This window comes from Myxocyprinus asiaticus, chromosome 8 (genome assembly GCF_019703515.2).
Source record: "Myxocyprinus asiaticus isolate MX2 ecotype Aquarium Trade chromosome 8, UBuf_Myxa_2, whole genome shotgun sequence".
NCBI classification, from domain to species: domain Eukaryota; kingdom Metazoa; phylum Chordata; class Actinopteri; order Cypriniformes; family Catostomidae; genus Myxocyprinus; species Myxocyprinus asiaticus.
Genome location: NC_059351.1, coordinates 9,806,598 through 9,823,746, shown reverse-complemented (window position 1 = coordinate 9,823,746; position 17,149 = coordinate 9,806,598). Strand labels below are relative to the sequence as shown.

Here is a 17,149-nt window from a genome sequence, read left to right as displayed (position 1 = left end):
CATAATTATTAAAATCACAACTAAGCATTTAGCACTAACTGTACAGAGACAGATATATGGCAGGTATGTAAAACAGACAGATCTACATATATACTGTTATAGTAACTAAATACTATTTTTTTCTGAAGAAAATGTAAGAGGTGTGTTCCAATGCAAAACCCACTGCCATGATAACTGGCTGGGTGTTGCAGTTGTGAAGGTACTTTGAATGATCACTCATTTAAAGGGATAGTTCACCCAAAAATGAAAATTATCTCATTCTTTACCACCTTCATGCCATCCCAGATGTGTATGTCTTTCTTTCTAATGCTGAAAACAAACGAATAGGCTTTGTAGGTCTATTCAATGCAACTTCATGCATATCACCACCTACTGGGCAGGGGGGAGAATTTATAGTAAAAAAGGACATGAATATTTATCTGTTTTCACCCACACCTATCATATCGCTTCTGAAGACAATTTCATTTTTGGGTGAACTATCCCTTTAATGTAAAGGATATTAAAGGAAGGACCACTCTAAAGTAATTCAGAAAAGTAAACATACAGTAGTAAAAGTGATCCTTAACAAGCACCACCTAATATTATATATATATATATATATATATATATATATATATATATATATATATATATATATATATATATATACACACACACACACACACACACACGACATCAAACAAATTTGGGAAAATGTGTACCAGTATACACATAATATATGTCATGTACAGTATAGTATCTGCCATATATGGCCTTGCCTGCCATATATCTTATTTCTGTTATGGGAGTTACAATCAGTAAAGCACAAGAAATTCAACTTTGAATCAGTTTACTCTTGCAATATGCATTAGATCTTGGTTTCAAACCATTTTTCACTGGATCACTGCTAAGATGTGATCCCTAGGTCACACACACACACACACACACACACACACACACACACACACACACAGAGAGAGAGAGAGAGAGAGAGAAAGAGAGTAGCAGATACAAAGTAATTAATCAGCCTGGTGGTCTCTGAGTGGGACTGAGCTTATTTGATCGTAATGTCATGTCTGATCACCACCAGATTAGAGAAAATTACATATACACACTTGTCATTTGTCTAAGAAGCATTACCCTCAGAGAGTTAAGTGTATGTGTGTGTGAGAAAGAGAGCGAGAAAATGAAACAGTTTAGGTGTGTGTCAGTTTGTGTGCGTCACAGTGTCGTCAGTCCGAGAGACATGCCTGTTTGCACACGTCTGCGTCATTATGCCAAGCAAACAATGTCAATCTACAGACAGTGAAGAGCTCTAAGCATATGACCCTATCAAAGAAATGCCAACACCATCCATGCACTGCACAGCATTCACTCCAAGCATTCAAATTAAGCCAGAGAAAGACACTCAGAGCCTGATTTGACAGGATTTAGATGTAAACTAAATGAGTAAAAACGAATGGGAAAAATATAGCAGGCAAACGGCAGTACACCATGACTATGCAACTAACCACAAGCATTATATGGATTTTTGTGCTTGAAATGCTTTAAAGCTATATAATTACAAAACATCTATTAGTAGCAGTCGCTTTTGATATTTTCAGAGAAAATATGATTGAATACACCCCTAAATTTCCTTGAATTCGAAGATCAAATGGAATCATAACACATATGCGAATTAAAGGTGACATACAGTATGAGAGAGTCATGCAAGGTCTCAGTCTGAACTTTGGGAAAGAGGACACTCTAACAACGCCAGATTTACAAACCTTTTGTTTTTGTCTTAATTTAGCTTTGAGATGATTATATCACTCTGTATACTGTCATACTTTTCAATTTGACTGGATAATAAAATAGTTTAGAGCTAGTACATCTCTTTTTCTTAAGCTCTTCCGTGAAGATATTGGGTTCACATCTTAAATATATTTTAAGCAGCTTAAAGGAAAAGTTCAAAAATGAAAATTCCCTAATCATTTAATCACCCTCATGCCTAGGTCCACACAATGCAAGTGAATGATGACCAAAATGTTGAAACTCCAAAAAGCACATAAAGGCAGCATTAAATTAATCCATAAAACTCCAGTGTTTCAATCCATATCTTCAGAAGCGATAAGTGTGGGTGAAAACCAGATCAATATTTAAGTCCTTTTTTACTTTAAATTCTCCTCCCTGCCCAGTAGGTGGCGATATGCACAAAGAATGTGAATCGCCAAAAACAAAAGGAGAAGAAAGTGAAAGTGAATGGGGAGCGTGATAGTAAAAAAAGGACTTAAATATGTATCTGTTTCTCACCAACACTTTTCATATTGCTTCTGAAGGATGGATTTAACCACTGGAGTTGTATGGATTACTTATATTCTACCTTTATGTGCTTTTGGAGCTTAACATTTTTGGTACCCATTCACTTGCTTTGAAAGGACCTACAGAGCTGAGATATTCTTCTAAAAATCTTTGTTTGTGTTCATTTGTCAACCTTGTGAATTGCCTACTTAGACATCATTTTAGGGTGCTTTCACACTTTGATTGCTTGGACTGAACCCGAGTTTGACCACCTTATCAAGGGGTCTTGGGTGCAGTTCCCAAGTGCACACCCAAGTTCGGAAAACAGCGTTCAAATCATCCAAACGAACAGAACTTTAATGTAATTGGAACCCGGGTGCACATCAAAAGTACTAGTGTGAAAGCAACCGTAAGGCATCATAGGCACACTCCCAATGTGAAGGCTGTTCCAAACGTAGTCGGTGACATTATACTGTCTTCCTACATGCCTTTTTTGCCAAATTATAAGGCAGCAAGACATGTATCCTTCATGGATACGGCAATTCAACAACGCATTGCGTCAAACAGTAAAAAACCCATCCAATATGGTGGATACAGTAGATTCAAGAGTAAAGTTGACTAAAAATAAAGGCCTACTATACATGTTATTTGTCACACTATATATGACTATTTCACTTTTTATTTTTTTTTTAAACATAATTTTTTATCCTTGCTGAAGAGTTGCATTGTTAGCTTAGCACCATGCTAAAATAATCACTTGCGAGTCACGTCTCTTATGTGCTTCACATTAGTAGCACTAGTTTTTGTAGCGTCGAGTTGCTGACTCTGTAGAGAGTTCCGTAACAGTTACATGTAAGGTTAGGATGCTGCCATATAAGGTAGCAGCATGTAGGGTGTAGACAGCAAGACAGCTCACTACGTTTTGGTATTGAGCTTTTATTATGAAAAGGAAAATAAATCTGGCTCATTGTTTAGCAGGGGAGGGTCTAGTGGGGTGATGTCATGCAGAGGGCAGGGCTGTTGTTGTGGGTACCAGTGCTGGGGCAGGGCCTGTGTCTTTGGGGCTGCTGGCTAGGTTGGTTTTGTTGTTAACCTGTAAGTGGGATGAGGAGCAAATCACACATTACCAAATTTTACACTGACGGGGTCTACTATATCAAACTAGGGTTACAAAATTCCACAAGACTAGGAAAAGAAGTGCAGGAGTTCTGTGACAGAAAACATCCACAACTAGACATACACAGATACACAGACAGACACAGATATACATGAGGGAACTGATGATGTCAATTTATGTGATGAATACAACAGCAGTCACATGTGATGGACACAAGCATGAACATATACTCTGCCACAAATAATAAAATAATTAATTCATAAATTTGTGTGTGTAATATTTGTGCCACTAGCACTAGCAGAATTGGAAAAATAATGGCTGCTTTTAAACAGACTTCCCAAACTCCATCGACTTTCTTTGTTTAGGAAACAGATACACTAATGTTTAAGCCAATGTTGCACTTTAAGCTCGAATAGAAGTACTTTAACATTGATTAAATTACACGCAGCATCATTAAAGGTCTTAAGTTTTAATTATTTATGTATTAATTAATTAATTTATTTCTTATTTTGGATTATAACACTTACTTTTTAAATTAACTTCATTAACCTTAATATCTACCATATAATATATCCATATTATTACACGGCTCTCTGGAATACTCTATTCTGATTGGCCAATGGTGCCATCTAGTGGTCTGATATTTCTCTGTAACAACCGCACATCCAGGTATAAGACTTTTCATCTGGGTATTTGCGAGCCATCGATCACTGTGCGATCTCTACAAGTAAGCTAAAAAATAATTTTAACTCAAATCACGTGCATTTATTTATTTATTTGGCAAGTAGTCTTGTAATAAAATGCATAATGTGCAGTCAGACGTTCATTAATTAGAAAATAAACACCAACAGAACTCTGATGCAAACCGGAGGTTGATTTCAGTCGTTCAGTGATTTATTTATTCTAACATAATAACATAACTGATTTATGTCCATGAATTTATTTTTTTGGTCAGTAGCCATGTAATAAGCAGGATAATGTACAGTCAGCCTGTTGTAATCACAAAATCATTTATCTGTGATACAACCGGCTGACTGTACATTACCCCCTACATGCTGGATAATGGCCAAATTTATTTCAAACAGCTTGCTCTTTGAGAGAGTTTGTGAATTTATTTCAACAACTTAAGTAAAATCTGATAAAGACAAAAAAGACACATGAGTGACAGGATTGTGTGAAAAATCTATATAATTTTTTGTTACTCATATCACAAACTGGATGTCAGAAGCATTTGCTCTGACAGGATGTTTTTTTTTTGGATGGAATTATCTAGATTAGAAAAATTAACTAAGGGTACGTTTACACGACAATGATGTACTAAAAACGGAAAAGTTTTTCTTCGCGTTTTTGAAAAGTTTCGCGTACAGACGACAACGTTGTCAAAACAATCCCCGTTCACACGGGTCCGCAAAAACGACTAAAAACGCTGTATTATGCATGCCAGGCCAGTATTTCGCGATGTCAGTTTGTAAAGAAACACTACGCGCCTGCGCACATAAGCATTCTTCCACAGAGCGGTGAATACAAACAATGAAGATGGCGAAAGCATCGAGCAATTTTGTCTGGATGGACGATGAGGTTGCTTTATTACTACAATTACTTTGCTGGAGAAGCATCAATAAACTCAAAATCTTGAGCAGCACAAACACTCTCCTGTAGTCCGCCATTGTAGTTTTGAATGTCTCACGCGTTGTTTTGAAGTACTCGCGCGCATGCCTATAGACTGTACTATCAAGATTATTCAATAAACTCTGCTCATTTTTACCATCACTTCGTCTCCTGCCTTCTTCTGTATTCCCCCTGCTGACTCTTGGGCTGGTAGGAGAGTAAGTTAACATAACAAGCTGTTGACTGGTTTTGGATATCAGACAGAACTCTGATATATGATATCTTCTGATGGAGAGAGAGGTCTTGTGTACGCTGGATCTAACATGCATTTTCACTGCCTCATGTTATCATACTCTAAGCACATAATTGAATACAGTACTTGGCATCACATCTCTGCCTATTGGCTATATACATAAGCGATGGGTGAATGAATTGCAGGGTAAAGGTACATCAAATTAAATTAAGTAAATAAATAATATTTAAAATACAAATACATTTTTCCCCTCTGAATCCACACATTAATTTCAAGATTTTGAAATTGCAGGTTCTGCCTACAGTACAATGTTCACATTCCACACAAAACACTCCAAATGGTTTAATTGTTGATTAATTTGCACAGACACCAGTATTCATATTGATAATTATACATCTCAAATTGATGCCTATCAATCCATCATTCTTTATATAACACGTTATACGCGTGCGCATGTCATCATCATTTGAAAACGTTGTCATGTAAACGGCCCTATGACAAGTACTGAAACTCAGGGGCCGTTTACACGACAACGTTATCAACTAAAAATGGAAAACTTTTTATGCGTTTTGGCTGTTCGTTTACACGACAATGTCGTTTTGGGGCCTGAAAACGCAAACTTTTGAAAACGGGTTTCAAAGTGCAAGTTTTTGAAAACGATGCCCTTATCGTCTCTGTGTAAACATACAAAAACGCGAATATGTGAAAACGATGACGTCATGCGCACGCGTATTACGTGTTCAGTCTATAGTCATGCGCGCGAGAACTTCAAAACAACGCGCGAGACATTCAAAACTACAATGGCGGACTACAGTATTGTGTTTGTGCTGCTCAAGATTGAGTTTATTGACGCTTCTCCAGCAAAGTGTAGATTTACTGCATCACTACTACGACCAGCGATTGCCAACTTCATTGTTTGTGTTCACCGCTCTGTGGAAGAATGCTTATGTGCGCAGGCGCGTAGTGTTTCTTTACAAACTGACATCGCCTACTACTGGCTTGGCATGCATAATACAGCATTTTTAGTCGTTTTCGCAGATCCGTGTGAACGGGGATCGTTTTGACAACGTTGTCATCTGTATGCAAAACTTTTCAAAAACGCAAAAGAAAAACTTTTCTGTTTTTAGTACATCGTTGTCGTGTAAACGTACCCTCAGGGACCAAAACGTGTAATATTAATAGCGTATAAATATATTTCCCATTTTATGTGACACATCCACAGTACGTACACAAGTAAATGACAAAATAACAGTGAGAATGAAGGGCAATTTCATTTAATTTCCAGCAAATTCAGGGAATGAACTAAACATTTCAAGGTCCAAATAGATTTATGTTTCCAAATCTTTTCTTCTTCTAAATAGAACCTGAAAACTGGAATTAAAATGGAATTGATTGAAATGCCACACAACACTCTAATTAAAACTGCATTGTTTTTGAATTGGAAACTATATTAATTAAAAACCTCAGTATTTCTGGAAAAGCAACTAACAAACAACAGCATAAACCTGAAGGATGCACAATGTTCTTGCTTTTAGATTATTTTCAGGCATTGCCAATACTACAGTAGGTTATTTTATACTGTAGGCTACATCTTGGTTTTGCAAAAAGATTACTAGGAAACAAACTTAACCCACCTTCACACCATCTGGCTTCTTGTTCAACAAGCTTTTGGCTGCTGTTGGTTGAAAAATGAAAGTGAACCATGAATATTTACATATTAGAACATTACAAATCTATTAAGAAACATGCAGCAGGCATTCTGGGATTACTGTTCTCCTTATTGTGACACAAGAACTCGGGCAGGAAACACATAACACAGTCATACAAATCATTCATTTTTAGGATAGGAACTCTATTGCTTCCTACACACAATGCAAGACTAAGGGATAAAAAAAAGATTAACCCAGGTCACAATCAAAACCAGACATCTAGCAAATCTATTCTTAGAGGATAAGTGTGTTTGTGTTAAAAATGTTATTTAGTATTCCAACTACTTCCAAGTGTAATTTGATCCTGAGAATCTCCTCATAGGTTTTGAACAAGGAACGTTTAGGGAAAATACAGCATTTAAAACATTTTTTCTTTGAAAATGATTTCACAACTCAGCAGTTTATGTGCTCTTGTTTGTGGTTATTGTACATAAACTCATAAACGGCTGTTGTAAAAGTAAAAACTGTGAGAGTTACAAGAATGGATTTTTATATATCATGTGGCATCAATATAACTGATAAAATGTGTTCTATAAAATAAAAAAAAGTATATTAGATTAAACTCAAACATGTGTTCTCACACAATTCTTGTAGTTCTTGTATAAAGAGCACAAGATGTAAAACATGAATGAATAATTTGTACATACAATTTGTAAATAAATAATAAAAGGATGCTATTTGTGATAATGAAAGAGGCCAATCTATATATTTCATACATATTTAGAAATATGCAGCAAATATACTGTATATTTAAGTTCATATTGGTGATACTATATTTTTTAGAATATAGCATGCTAATATAGTTTTCACTATTCAAACTGCACACATTTGTCCTCGAAGAAAGAGTTGCTTTGAATTCAGCTTATCACAATGACCATAAAGCTATTGTTGGCTCAAAGCTTTTTTATCATTCTATTGTAATATATATCCAAAATATACTTTAACAACTGGCATTTGAAAATCTTTCCACCATAGCTTATAGACTGTATATACTGTATATATACAAATGTAACATTCCAGTAAATGAACATACCCAGATGTAAATGTAACCAGAAAATGCACAAGCACTCAAGATACTTATTCTATGAGCAAGACAGGAAACATTTACTCCCTCAGTAACGTAAATCTAGGAATTATTATTGTGATTACATTCATAACACACCATATGTTATTACATTATTCAAATGTAACATTTCAGTTATAATTCCTGCTTAAGGTGTGACTGCATAAACATTTGAATTATTTATTTCACAGATTTCTCATTTCGAAAGATTACATGTAAGATCCAAACATTATGGTGATGTTATGAATGTAACCTGTTTGATCACATGCAAACAAGGGTAATTAGTATCTCATAGTAACAGGGAAGTGTGTCAAACAAGCAAACCAGTTGACTGGTTAGAGTAAAAACACATCCCCTTCTCAAGTCCAATTAGATTCTTACCTCACGGGACAAACAGGACCCACCCCCCCAAAAAAACCAAAAAAACAAAAAAAACCAAAAAAAAAAAACCAAAAGGAGATAAAGAAATGTTGAACAGGAAGGACATTTTAAATAAAAAGTCTGAAAAAAAGTACAGTACCACTTCATAAAAAAACAAAAAACAAACTTAATACCAAAAATGTTTAGATAAACACCAAACTGTAAAAATACAAATCATTTTTTTAATCAATAACAAGATTTATATAATAAGAAAAAATAAATTATACAAGAACACCACACTGTATATACAGTATGTGGCAAAATAAAGAAGGTTACAGCTGTAGAAGAAATCAAAACCTTATATTGCAGACACACACATAAACAAACCCAGTGCAAACAAACACAGTGCAAGACATACCTGAGAAGTTTCTTGTGACCAGGAGAGTGGTCAAAATTGCACCCTGATTGCATTTAAAGGTTAGCAAATGAAAGAGAAGGGAAAAAGAACACAAGCAAGAAAGAAAGGAAAGGGGGAACCATTTAGAAGCTATAGCAGGAGAAATGCATACCCTCATTTTTCTACAACCCCAATTCTGGAAAAGTTGGGACAGTATGAAAAATGCTAATAAAAACAAAAAGGATTGATTTGTAAATAATATTCACCCTTTGCTATATTGAAAGCACTACAACTACACATTATATGATGTTTTTCCTTGTGAATTTCATTATTTTTTGAAAATGTACAGTAATTTCAAATCAGATGATTGCAACACGCTCTAAAAAAGTTGGGACAGTCGAGTGTTTACCACTGTGAAACATCACCTTTTCTTCCAATAACACTTATTAAGCATTTGGGCACTGAAGACTCAAGTTTGTTAAGTTTAGAAAGTGGAATTTTCCCCCAATCATCCATTATGCAGGTCTTTAGCTGGACAATTGTATAGGGGCTTCATTGCTGTATGGTGTGCTTCATAATGCACCACACATTCTCAATTGGAGACAGGTCAGGACTGCAGGCAGGCCAATCTAGCACCCACACTCTCTGCTTGTTACCCATGCCATGGGCACTGACACACCCCTGGCCCATACAGACACTGGCTTTTGGACCTGATGCTAATAAGCCCTTTTCCTCTTTGGCCCAGATAACACAAGCTTTATTTTTCAAAAGCTTTTTGAAATGTGTTTTTTTTTTTTTCAGACCAAAAAACATAGATCCACTGTTCTACTTTCCATCTAAGATGAGACCAAGTTGAGAAGTCGGCAGTGCTTCTGGACAGTGTTGATGTAGGGCTTTTGCCTTCATAGTAAAGTCTTAACTTGCATCTGTGGATGCAGCGGTGAATGGTGTTGACTAACAAAGGTTTACTAAAGTAATCCAAGCCCATGTTCATGAAATCCCTCACAGATTAATAATGTTTTTTAAGACAGTGATGTCTGAGGGATCAGAGATCACGCGCATTCAGAAGTGGTTTTCGTCTTGCCCTTTACATACCGAGATTTGACCAGATTCCTTGAATCTTTTAACTATATTGTGCACTCTAGAGGGTGAAATGCCAAAAATCCTTCAAATCTGTCTTTGGGGAACATTGTTCTCAAAGTGCTGGATTATTTGCTGAAGCATCTGTTGGCAAATTGACAAGTCTCGAATGATCCTTGCTCTTGAATGACTAGGCTGTTTTTGGAGGCTCCTTATATACTATGACACGATTGCCTCACCTGTTTAACATCTCCTGTTTCACATCGCCTTGTTATTTCAACTCATCAAATTGTTATAAAATTGAATTTGTCTCGTTTTAAATTTCCCCTGTCTCAACTTCTTTGGAGCGTGTTGCAATCATCTGATTTTAAATGACTGTAAATTTAATAAAAACAATGAAATGGAAACACATCATATAATGTGTAGTTGTAGTGCTTTCAATATAGCAAAGGGTGAATATAACTTACAAATCACACTCCTTTTTGTTTTTATTAGCATTTTTCATACTGTCCCAACTTTTTTAGAATTGGGGTTGTATAATGTCTTTAAAATGTATTTGCAGGATAATTTGCCCACCAGAAATGAGTACCTAGAATATCTTGGCCATTTAAAAAACCCAAATAATTATAACACTAGTCAAAAGACCTATGAAAGAGGTTGAAGAAGGAGAAGAAAACCAGACAGAAGCTAACCTTGAGTTTCCTTCTGGCATTGAACTTCTTCAAACACTCCACAGTTTCCTGTCTGTGCATCATGGAGGCTACAGTGGAGCGTTGCTGGAGAGAGGAAAAAATTATGATTACAAGTGATAAGCGAGGATTACTTTTATTATTACGAGGATTTTTTGTTGTTGTTGTGGAAAAGAAAGCATGTGTGTTTGTATGTGGGTGTTGAAACACATACACAGATCCAAGGGTGTTTGAGGGCTTCAGCAGCTGTGATGCGTTTCGAAGGATTAATGGTCAGCATCTTATTAATCAGATCTTTAGCATCAGGGGTTACTGTGTCCCACTCAGGAGAAGGAAACTACAAACAGAGATAAAACAATTCCTTATCACAACAAGTAATAAATCAGTTAAAGATTATGTATGACTTGTCAGCCTTGGAACCCAAAGAACCAAAGAGTAATTATATCAATTTATTATCAGAGTTATCCAATATATTCAAATATTATCAGCAGATTTATAAGCAATCTCATCTAATTTTTCATTCTGAGTTTTAACCTAGTCATTGAGGTGTTAAAATGATTGATCACAGTTTATTCAAATTGGGCATTTCTAATTTCCCTTCCAGTTCAATAGGACATGTTCTTGGTTCATCACTGCTTTTTAGGATTAATGGCAATTTGTGCAAATTTAAATCTTGAGCATACATTAAGAACAAATCTTTAAGTGATGACTTGAATGCCTACATAGGCAGCTGCCTTCAAATGGGCCGTTCACACAAAACACATTCTTGCATTTAATAACAACTAACTACAGCACAGCAGAATAGAACAGAACTTCTTTTCATTTGACCATGCATCTTTAAAACGTAGTACTCATGGAGTGAGATGCTGAAAAACAGCAAATTAGCAAAAGATGTCCAAGACGTCAGTCTAGTGTGATTATATACTGTATATTAACAACTACAAAATAGTTCCTACAGACACATCCTATGTGAAAGACCCCTAATGCCGTTTCACATCGCAAGCGTGATCGGCGCATGAGCAGAGTACATTTTTTTCACCGTCCATAACAACAGATTAGAGCATTCACATCGGAAGCGTCAGCAGCACGTCAGAGTGTAGCATGAGCTGCAGTGCATTTGGGGTTTTGGCTGCGAGTCTATTTTTGCAGTGCTGCTCACACTCAATTAAAGAGACCGTGCACTGTTGATGAATGAATGAATGTGATTTGAAATGAATGTGATTTGACACAAAGTACACTATGCACACACACACACAAAAAAAACCTCACTATTTTTCCAAATCCAATTTTTGTCAGGTATGGATACTGCCTTAGAATTTGGTCAAAAAATTATCTAACATGGCAGCATTATTGTGCTGCTCACAGTTTAAAACAGCTTTTGCATCAAGAGCACGCCTATGCCTTGAAATGTTACCTAGGTATGCATCTCACTATTTTTTGGAAAATAACTTTAGTCTGTCCATCTCTGTGAACATTCTGCAGGGAAATAGTTTGCAAATCATCAAAAAGTTTAGTTAGCCAGACTTACGTCATAGGCACCAGCCTTAATCTGCTGGTAGAGGCGATGCTGGTCTTCATCCCAAAATGGTGGATATCCAACCAGCAGAATGTAGAGAATCACACCTATAATGAACAGAGCTCCCATTACTGACACATTCACATGTTCTTTAAAACAAATAGCCAACTTAAATCTGAACTCCATTGGAAATCAATTCTGAAATGACGTCTAGATACAAGTTAAGTTATCTTATTCAAGTATGATGTTATCTAGTTGGTTGAGGTTGAGCCAAAGGGTGAACATATGCAATCCTTCTGTTATGATTGCTGATGAAATTTAAATTTAGTTAGTTTCCACTATAAAAGATCTGACTTTCAAACATCTCTTTGATGTCTAAATGCCACAAACAAAAAAGTAACAAAAGGTACGATGGAACTGCCATGGTTTTTAGGACATAATGTATACTGTGATAGTACCATGGTATTATTTGAAGTACCTTGGAGTACCATTTAAAACCCACGATACATGAATAATGGTAAGCATTCAGTACAATGTTATACAGTACAAAAAAGTATCATGATATTATCATCCAAAATTGTAAGGGGGAAGAAACATCAGATGTTTATTATGAAAAACCGTGCAATCACCTTTACATCAAGGCTAAATTGAAACATTCACTCAACTGCTTGAAATGACCAAACTAGTTTTAAGCTGAAAAACAGAAAGACAATTTACCAAAGACACTCCATTTAGTTGATTAGATTCAACACTGCTTAAAAACTCTATCAGGCTGCAATAATTTAATTAGCAGTTAATGAGCTTTAACAATGACATCCATCAAACCTCACTGTCAGTGATGAGGCTCATATTTGTATGATTCATTATTCCAACTTACCACAGGCCCACATGTCCACAGGTTTGCCATAAGGATCTTTCCTCAAGACTTCTGGGGAGAGATACCCTGGAGTACCAGCAAAACCTGGAAATAAAGTGGTTTAGAGAAATGAATGCACTTTCTACAATTTGAAATTATTGATTAGTATTAAAATAAGTTTTACAAGCTGTATTTTGCCAAGCTGGCAAGTCTTACAGTCCTGCAAAATTGTTAACATTAACATTATAGCTATATAGCAGTGGGTCCTACAGAATAGTTTTTTCAGCTCTATACTATACTATGCTAATAAATATATCTTTGATGTTTTATTTGGTCCCACTTTATATAAGGCGTCTTAAACTACTATGTATTTACTTTAAACTACATACAATACAATGTATTTATTATGTAACCACATATTGTTCTGCAAAATTCTCACAAGATTCACATTTGCTGCTACTGAGGTTGAAGTACAGGTAGGTTTAGGAGTAGGGGTACGGTAAGGGTTAGGTTAGGGTTAGGCGTAAGGTTAACTGTGTAACTACAGATGTAATTAAATGCAGGTACCTTAAATATAAGTACAATGCAACAACACATATGTACATAATAAGTACAATGTATCAAGTACTTAGTTACATAGTAGTTAAATACACCTAATAAAAAGTGGGTCCTTTTTTATTTAAAATTAAATTTATTACAACAAAACTGTTTTGGAATTTGTATCTTAACTCCTCCACCTTGGAATGTCTGTGATTGCTATGTATTATTTTTTTTCCCTCAACATTTCTAATTTGTTTTGACCTTCGTTGAATACCTGAAGCTAATTTTTTCATTTCACTGCCTAGTGCACAATCATCATGGATTTTTCTGCCAACTTGCTGGGTAAAATAACAGTTGGTGGTGGTTCAGTACTGCTGGAATACCATCCGATTTAAATTAATAAGGACAGCCTGATCACTGAAACCGAACAGCCATGGTATGATCCTTCCCCTAAGTTAACATTTTTAATTCAAATGCCATTTGGACAACTATTCCTGTCCAAACAGTGCTTAAGCTGGTCTTTTTAGCAAAAAAAAAAAAAAAAAAAAAAAAATTGTATTGTGTGATACTTACCAAACCATGCCTGCTGATCACCCTGGACCTCTATGGCCAAACCAAAGTCTGCAAGCTTAACTGCAGCCCCCTTCATCTTACTGGCCAACAGCAAATTCTCAGGCTTTGAATATAACAGACGCATACACACATATATCATTTAATGATCGTAATTCTCCCCTAGTTAATGGGCTTTTTACTAAAAGCAGCTATTACATGAATAAAACATTATTCTATTCTATAAGAGTTCTTCTCTTAACAGTGACTAGACTATGGTGACTCACACCTCCTCACAATGCTGAAAGACACATAAGACATTTTGGAAGAAGTACAAAAAAGCGAAATCTGCCATAAAGTCTGTATTGTTTCGCACAAATGTAGATTGATTATCATTAGCTAAGAAGCTTTGTGAAGATTTCGGTAGACTAAAGGATAAAATATATGATTCTCAGACACAGCAGTGTGCTACACAAGGCAATTTTCTGTTAGACAATACCAGATTCGGCTACGTCAGACTGTGCTAAATTTGGCACTGGACTGTGCTACATTGAGCGCCACTGTCTGGAGCAGAGTGTGTGAGAGTGTGTGTGTGTGTCCTGACCTTCAGATCCCTGTGGACGATTCCATTAACATGGCAGTGATGAACGCTCTCCAAAATCTGCTGAATGCAGTGACTGCAATACAGAGAGAGAGAAAGGTAACATAGAAAGGAAGTATCATTGTGAAAGGCAAGAGACACAATCAGAAAAATGGGTGAACTTATTGAGAAAAAGTGATGGAGAATGGGGACTTGATTTGCCTTTTATTAAATAAGAATGCAGTTTGTTGTGGGGAATTGTACATAGAATTATACATTCATGAGAATGCATGCAGTCAATAATCATCTATAAATAACATGCTGCACATTGCTCATTTTTTTTTCATTATCCCCAGCCCCAAAGACATCTACACAAATTTTTACTGTACAGATGCAAAATTACACTCATAAATGGAGGCAAGGCAGCAAAAGGAAGTGTGTGTGTGTAATTTATCATCAGTATAAATAAATTTGTTAGAGACACCCAGAGAAATAGACTAGATATCTTGGAACTCATAAGATTTAAAAATTATAAAACTCATAAGTGATTTAAAAAGAACTGTCTGTAAGCAGATTTTATAGAGAAACACATTGACAATAACAAATTTACTAATGAGCAGGGCCACATGGAAAAGCTGTGTCCACAGAAAGCTCTGCAGATTTTCAGAGAATTGGCAAACCTCTCAAGTTCTACACCCCAAAACACACCCCACCCCACCAATTGCATTTTTGTTTATTTGTTTACCAATAATAGTGTAGTACTCTCAAATCTGTTTAAAGCTTGGTGCACGTAGTTTGATTTGGACACAATTTTGTTATTTGAGAAGAAATTGGAGAATTGATTGTCGTATGGCAAAATCACCAATTTTTGATCACTGAGTGTTACATTGTCACCAACAGTCCATTAATTGCCTTTGCAATGATTCTTGGTCTCTGACAATACATAAAGTTCTGATAGTGTCATAAATGTTTTGGTCACAGCCCCTAAGACTGTATTATTGTACAATTGACAGTGACAGTTGATGTTGCACAGTCTGTCTTGGCTTTTACCTATTGATCTCACTGGGATCTTGTCATACAATCTGACAAGCAACAGTCATAAATGACCAAAAAAAAAAAAAAAAAAATTGCAGCTAGTTCAGTTTACTTAATTAAAACTAACTAAAGCAACACAATTCTAGAACATTTTGTCACAACTTGAATTCATTGTGTTTTATCCATTTAAATTTGTAAAATGGAAGTTAATGTAATCAGTTTGTGGTGTTAATGAATGACTGATAAAACTGGGCAGGGGATTGCCATTTCCCAGCATGCAAGGGACTGGATAGGAAGAAAAGGTGTTGAAATTAAGTTTTATTTGATGCATTTTTGAGCAAGATGAGAATAGGAGGAGATTTGTTAATGTTTCATGTTCTAATATATTGGTATTTAAAAAGAATGTCTGTTATGCTGGAGTTTTGGGGGTTTCTATTGTGGTGAAGAATGGAACTTGTGCTTAGGTTGAGGAGGGACTTTCATTTTAAAGTGATAATTGATTTAAGAGCTGCTTATCTCTATAAACATTTGCTATTAAATTGACAGTGCAACAGATTTGCTGTCCTTACACTTGTTCACCGATGGGCGATACCACTGATTTTCTTTTCGATCCGATACCAATAATTTCAAGTCCAATATCATTGATACCAATACCGATACTTCTATTAAATTGATTTTGTTAATTTTTTGGGGATAAAATGTGTAATTGAAAATATTATTTTTAGTCATAATTCATCATTTTTGTTTTACATTTGTGAGCCTAAACAGAAAATTATTACAAAAATTAACCATGGTTTCACTACAGTAATTATAGTTTAACCATGGCGTTTAGTTAAATCATAGTTACCACAAAATTAACCATGGTTACTATTATAATATGACTGTAGTAAAACCATTGTTTCAGGAAAAAAAACAAAAAAAACATGGTTACTACAATATTACTTTAGTAAAACCATGGTTAACTATATTATTTAATTATTTATTAGCATCAATTACCCACAAACTCATTATAAGAAATGTCACCTTTAGATACGTTGTTATTTTAGTGTGAATTTACTCCAGAAGCTGTTTCTCTGATTTTCTATCATTACCTCTAAGGCACTGATCCCTCTTGTTTGAACGAGCCTTGTGACGGCACAAGCGCTTTTCTGCTTGTGTTTTAAAGCATGCATGTTAAGATGAGCGGAAGAATAAATAGTTCCCATCATGCACAAGTATTTGCTAATATAGCCTAATCATTTTTATTTCACTTTGAAGCTTATGATTATTGTTCATGTTCATGATAACCAAATAATAATATCCCCAGTTTAAAAATTGTAATTTAGATATTCTTGTGTGAGGATCGATATTTTTGATACAACATCAGTATCGAAGGCATCGATACTTTAGGATCGATCCGCCCATCCCAACCTAGCATATACTAATAAATAATAAAAATAAAATTAAGTTGGACCAACATATGAATATGTATTAAATAAACCTTAATAAAAAGAGTTTGAAGAACCTATTGAAGTTAAGTTAAAATTGCTATAGTACAT

General features: G+C 35.4%; 1 protein-coding gene across 11 annotated transcripts in view; it reads right to left on the bottom strand.

Annotated features, from left to right (window-relative positions):
• Positions 1-17,149, bottom strand: part of LOC127445284 (calcium/calmodulin-dependent protein kinase type II delta 2 chain) — a 56,113-nt gene that overhangs the window by 12,020 nt on the left and 26,944 nt on the right. For 4 of the 11 annotated variants that reach the window (XM_051705248.1, XM_051705250.1, XM_051705254.1 and 1 more), the window contains exons 6-14: positions 14,601-14,673; positions 14,021-14,123; positions 12,929-13,012; positions 12,064-12,158; positions 10,750-10,872; positions 10,539-10,622; positions 8,788-8,830; positions 6,872-6,912; positions 3,293-3,352 (exon numbers count right to left, since the gene is read on the bottom strand). In XM_051705248.1, the coding sequence (XP_051561208.1) occupies positions 3,293-3,352; positions 6,872-6,912; positions 8,788-8,830; positions 10,539-10,622; positions 10,750-10,872; positions 12,064-12,158; positions 12,929-13,012; positions 14,021-14,123; positions 14,601-14,673 (706 nt within the window). The remainder of the gene's footprint in view (positions 1-3,292; positions 3,353-6,871; positions 6,913-8,787; positions 8,831-10,538; positions 10,623-10,749; positions 10,873-12,063; positions 12,159-12,928; positions 13,013-14,020; positions 14,124-14,600; positions 14,674-17,149) is intronic. The other 7 variants (XM_051705252.1, XM_051705257.1, XM_051705258.1 and 4 more) reach the window with 3 other exon arrangements.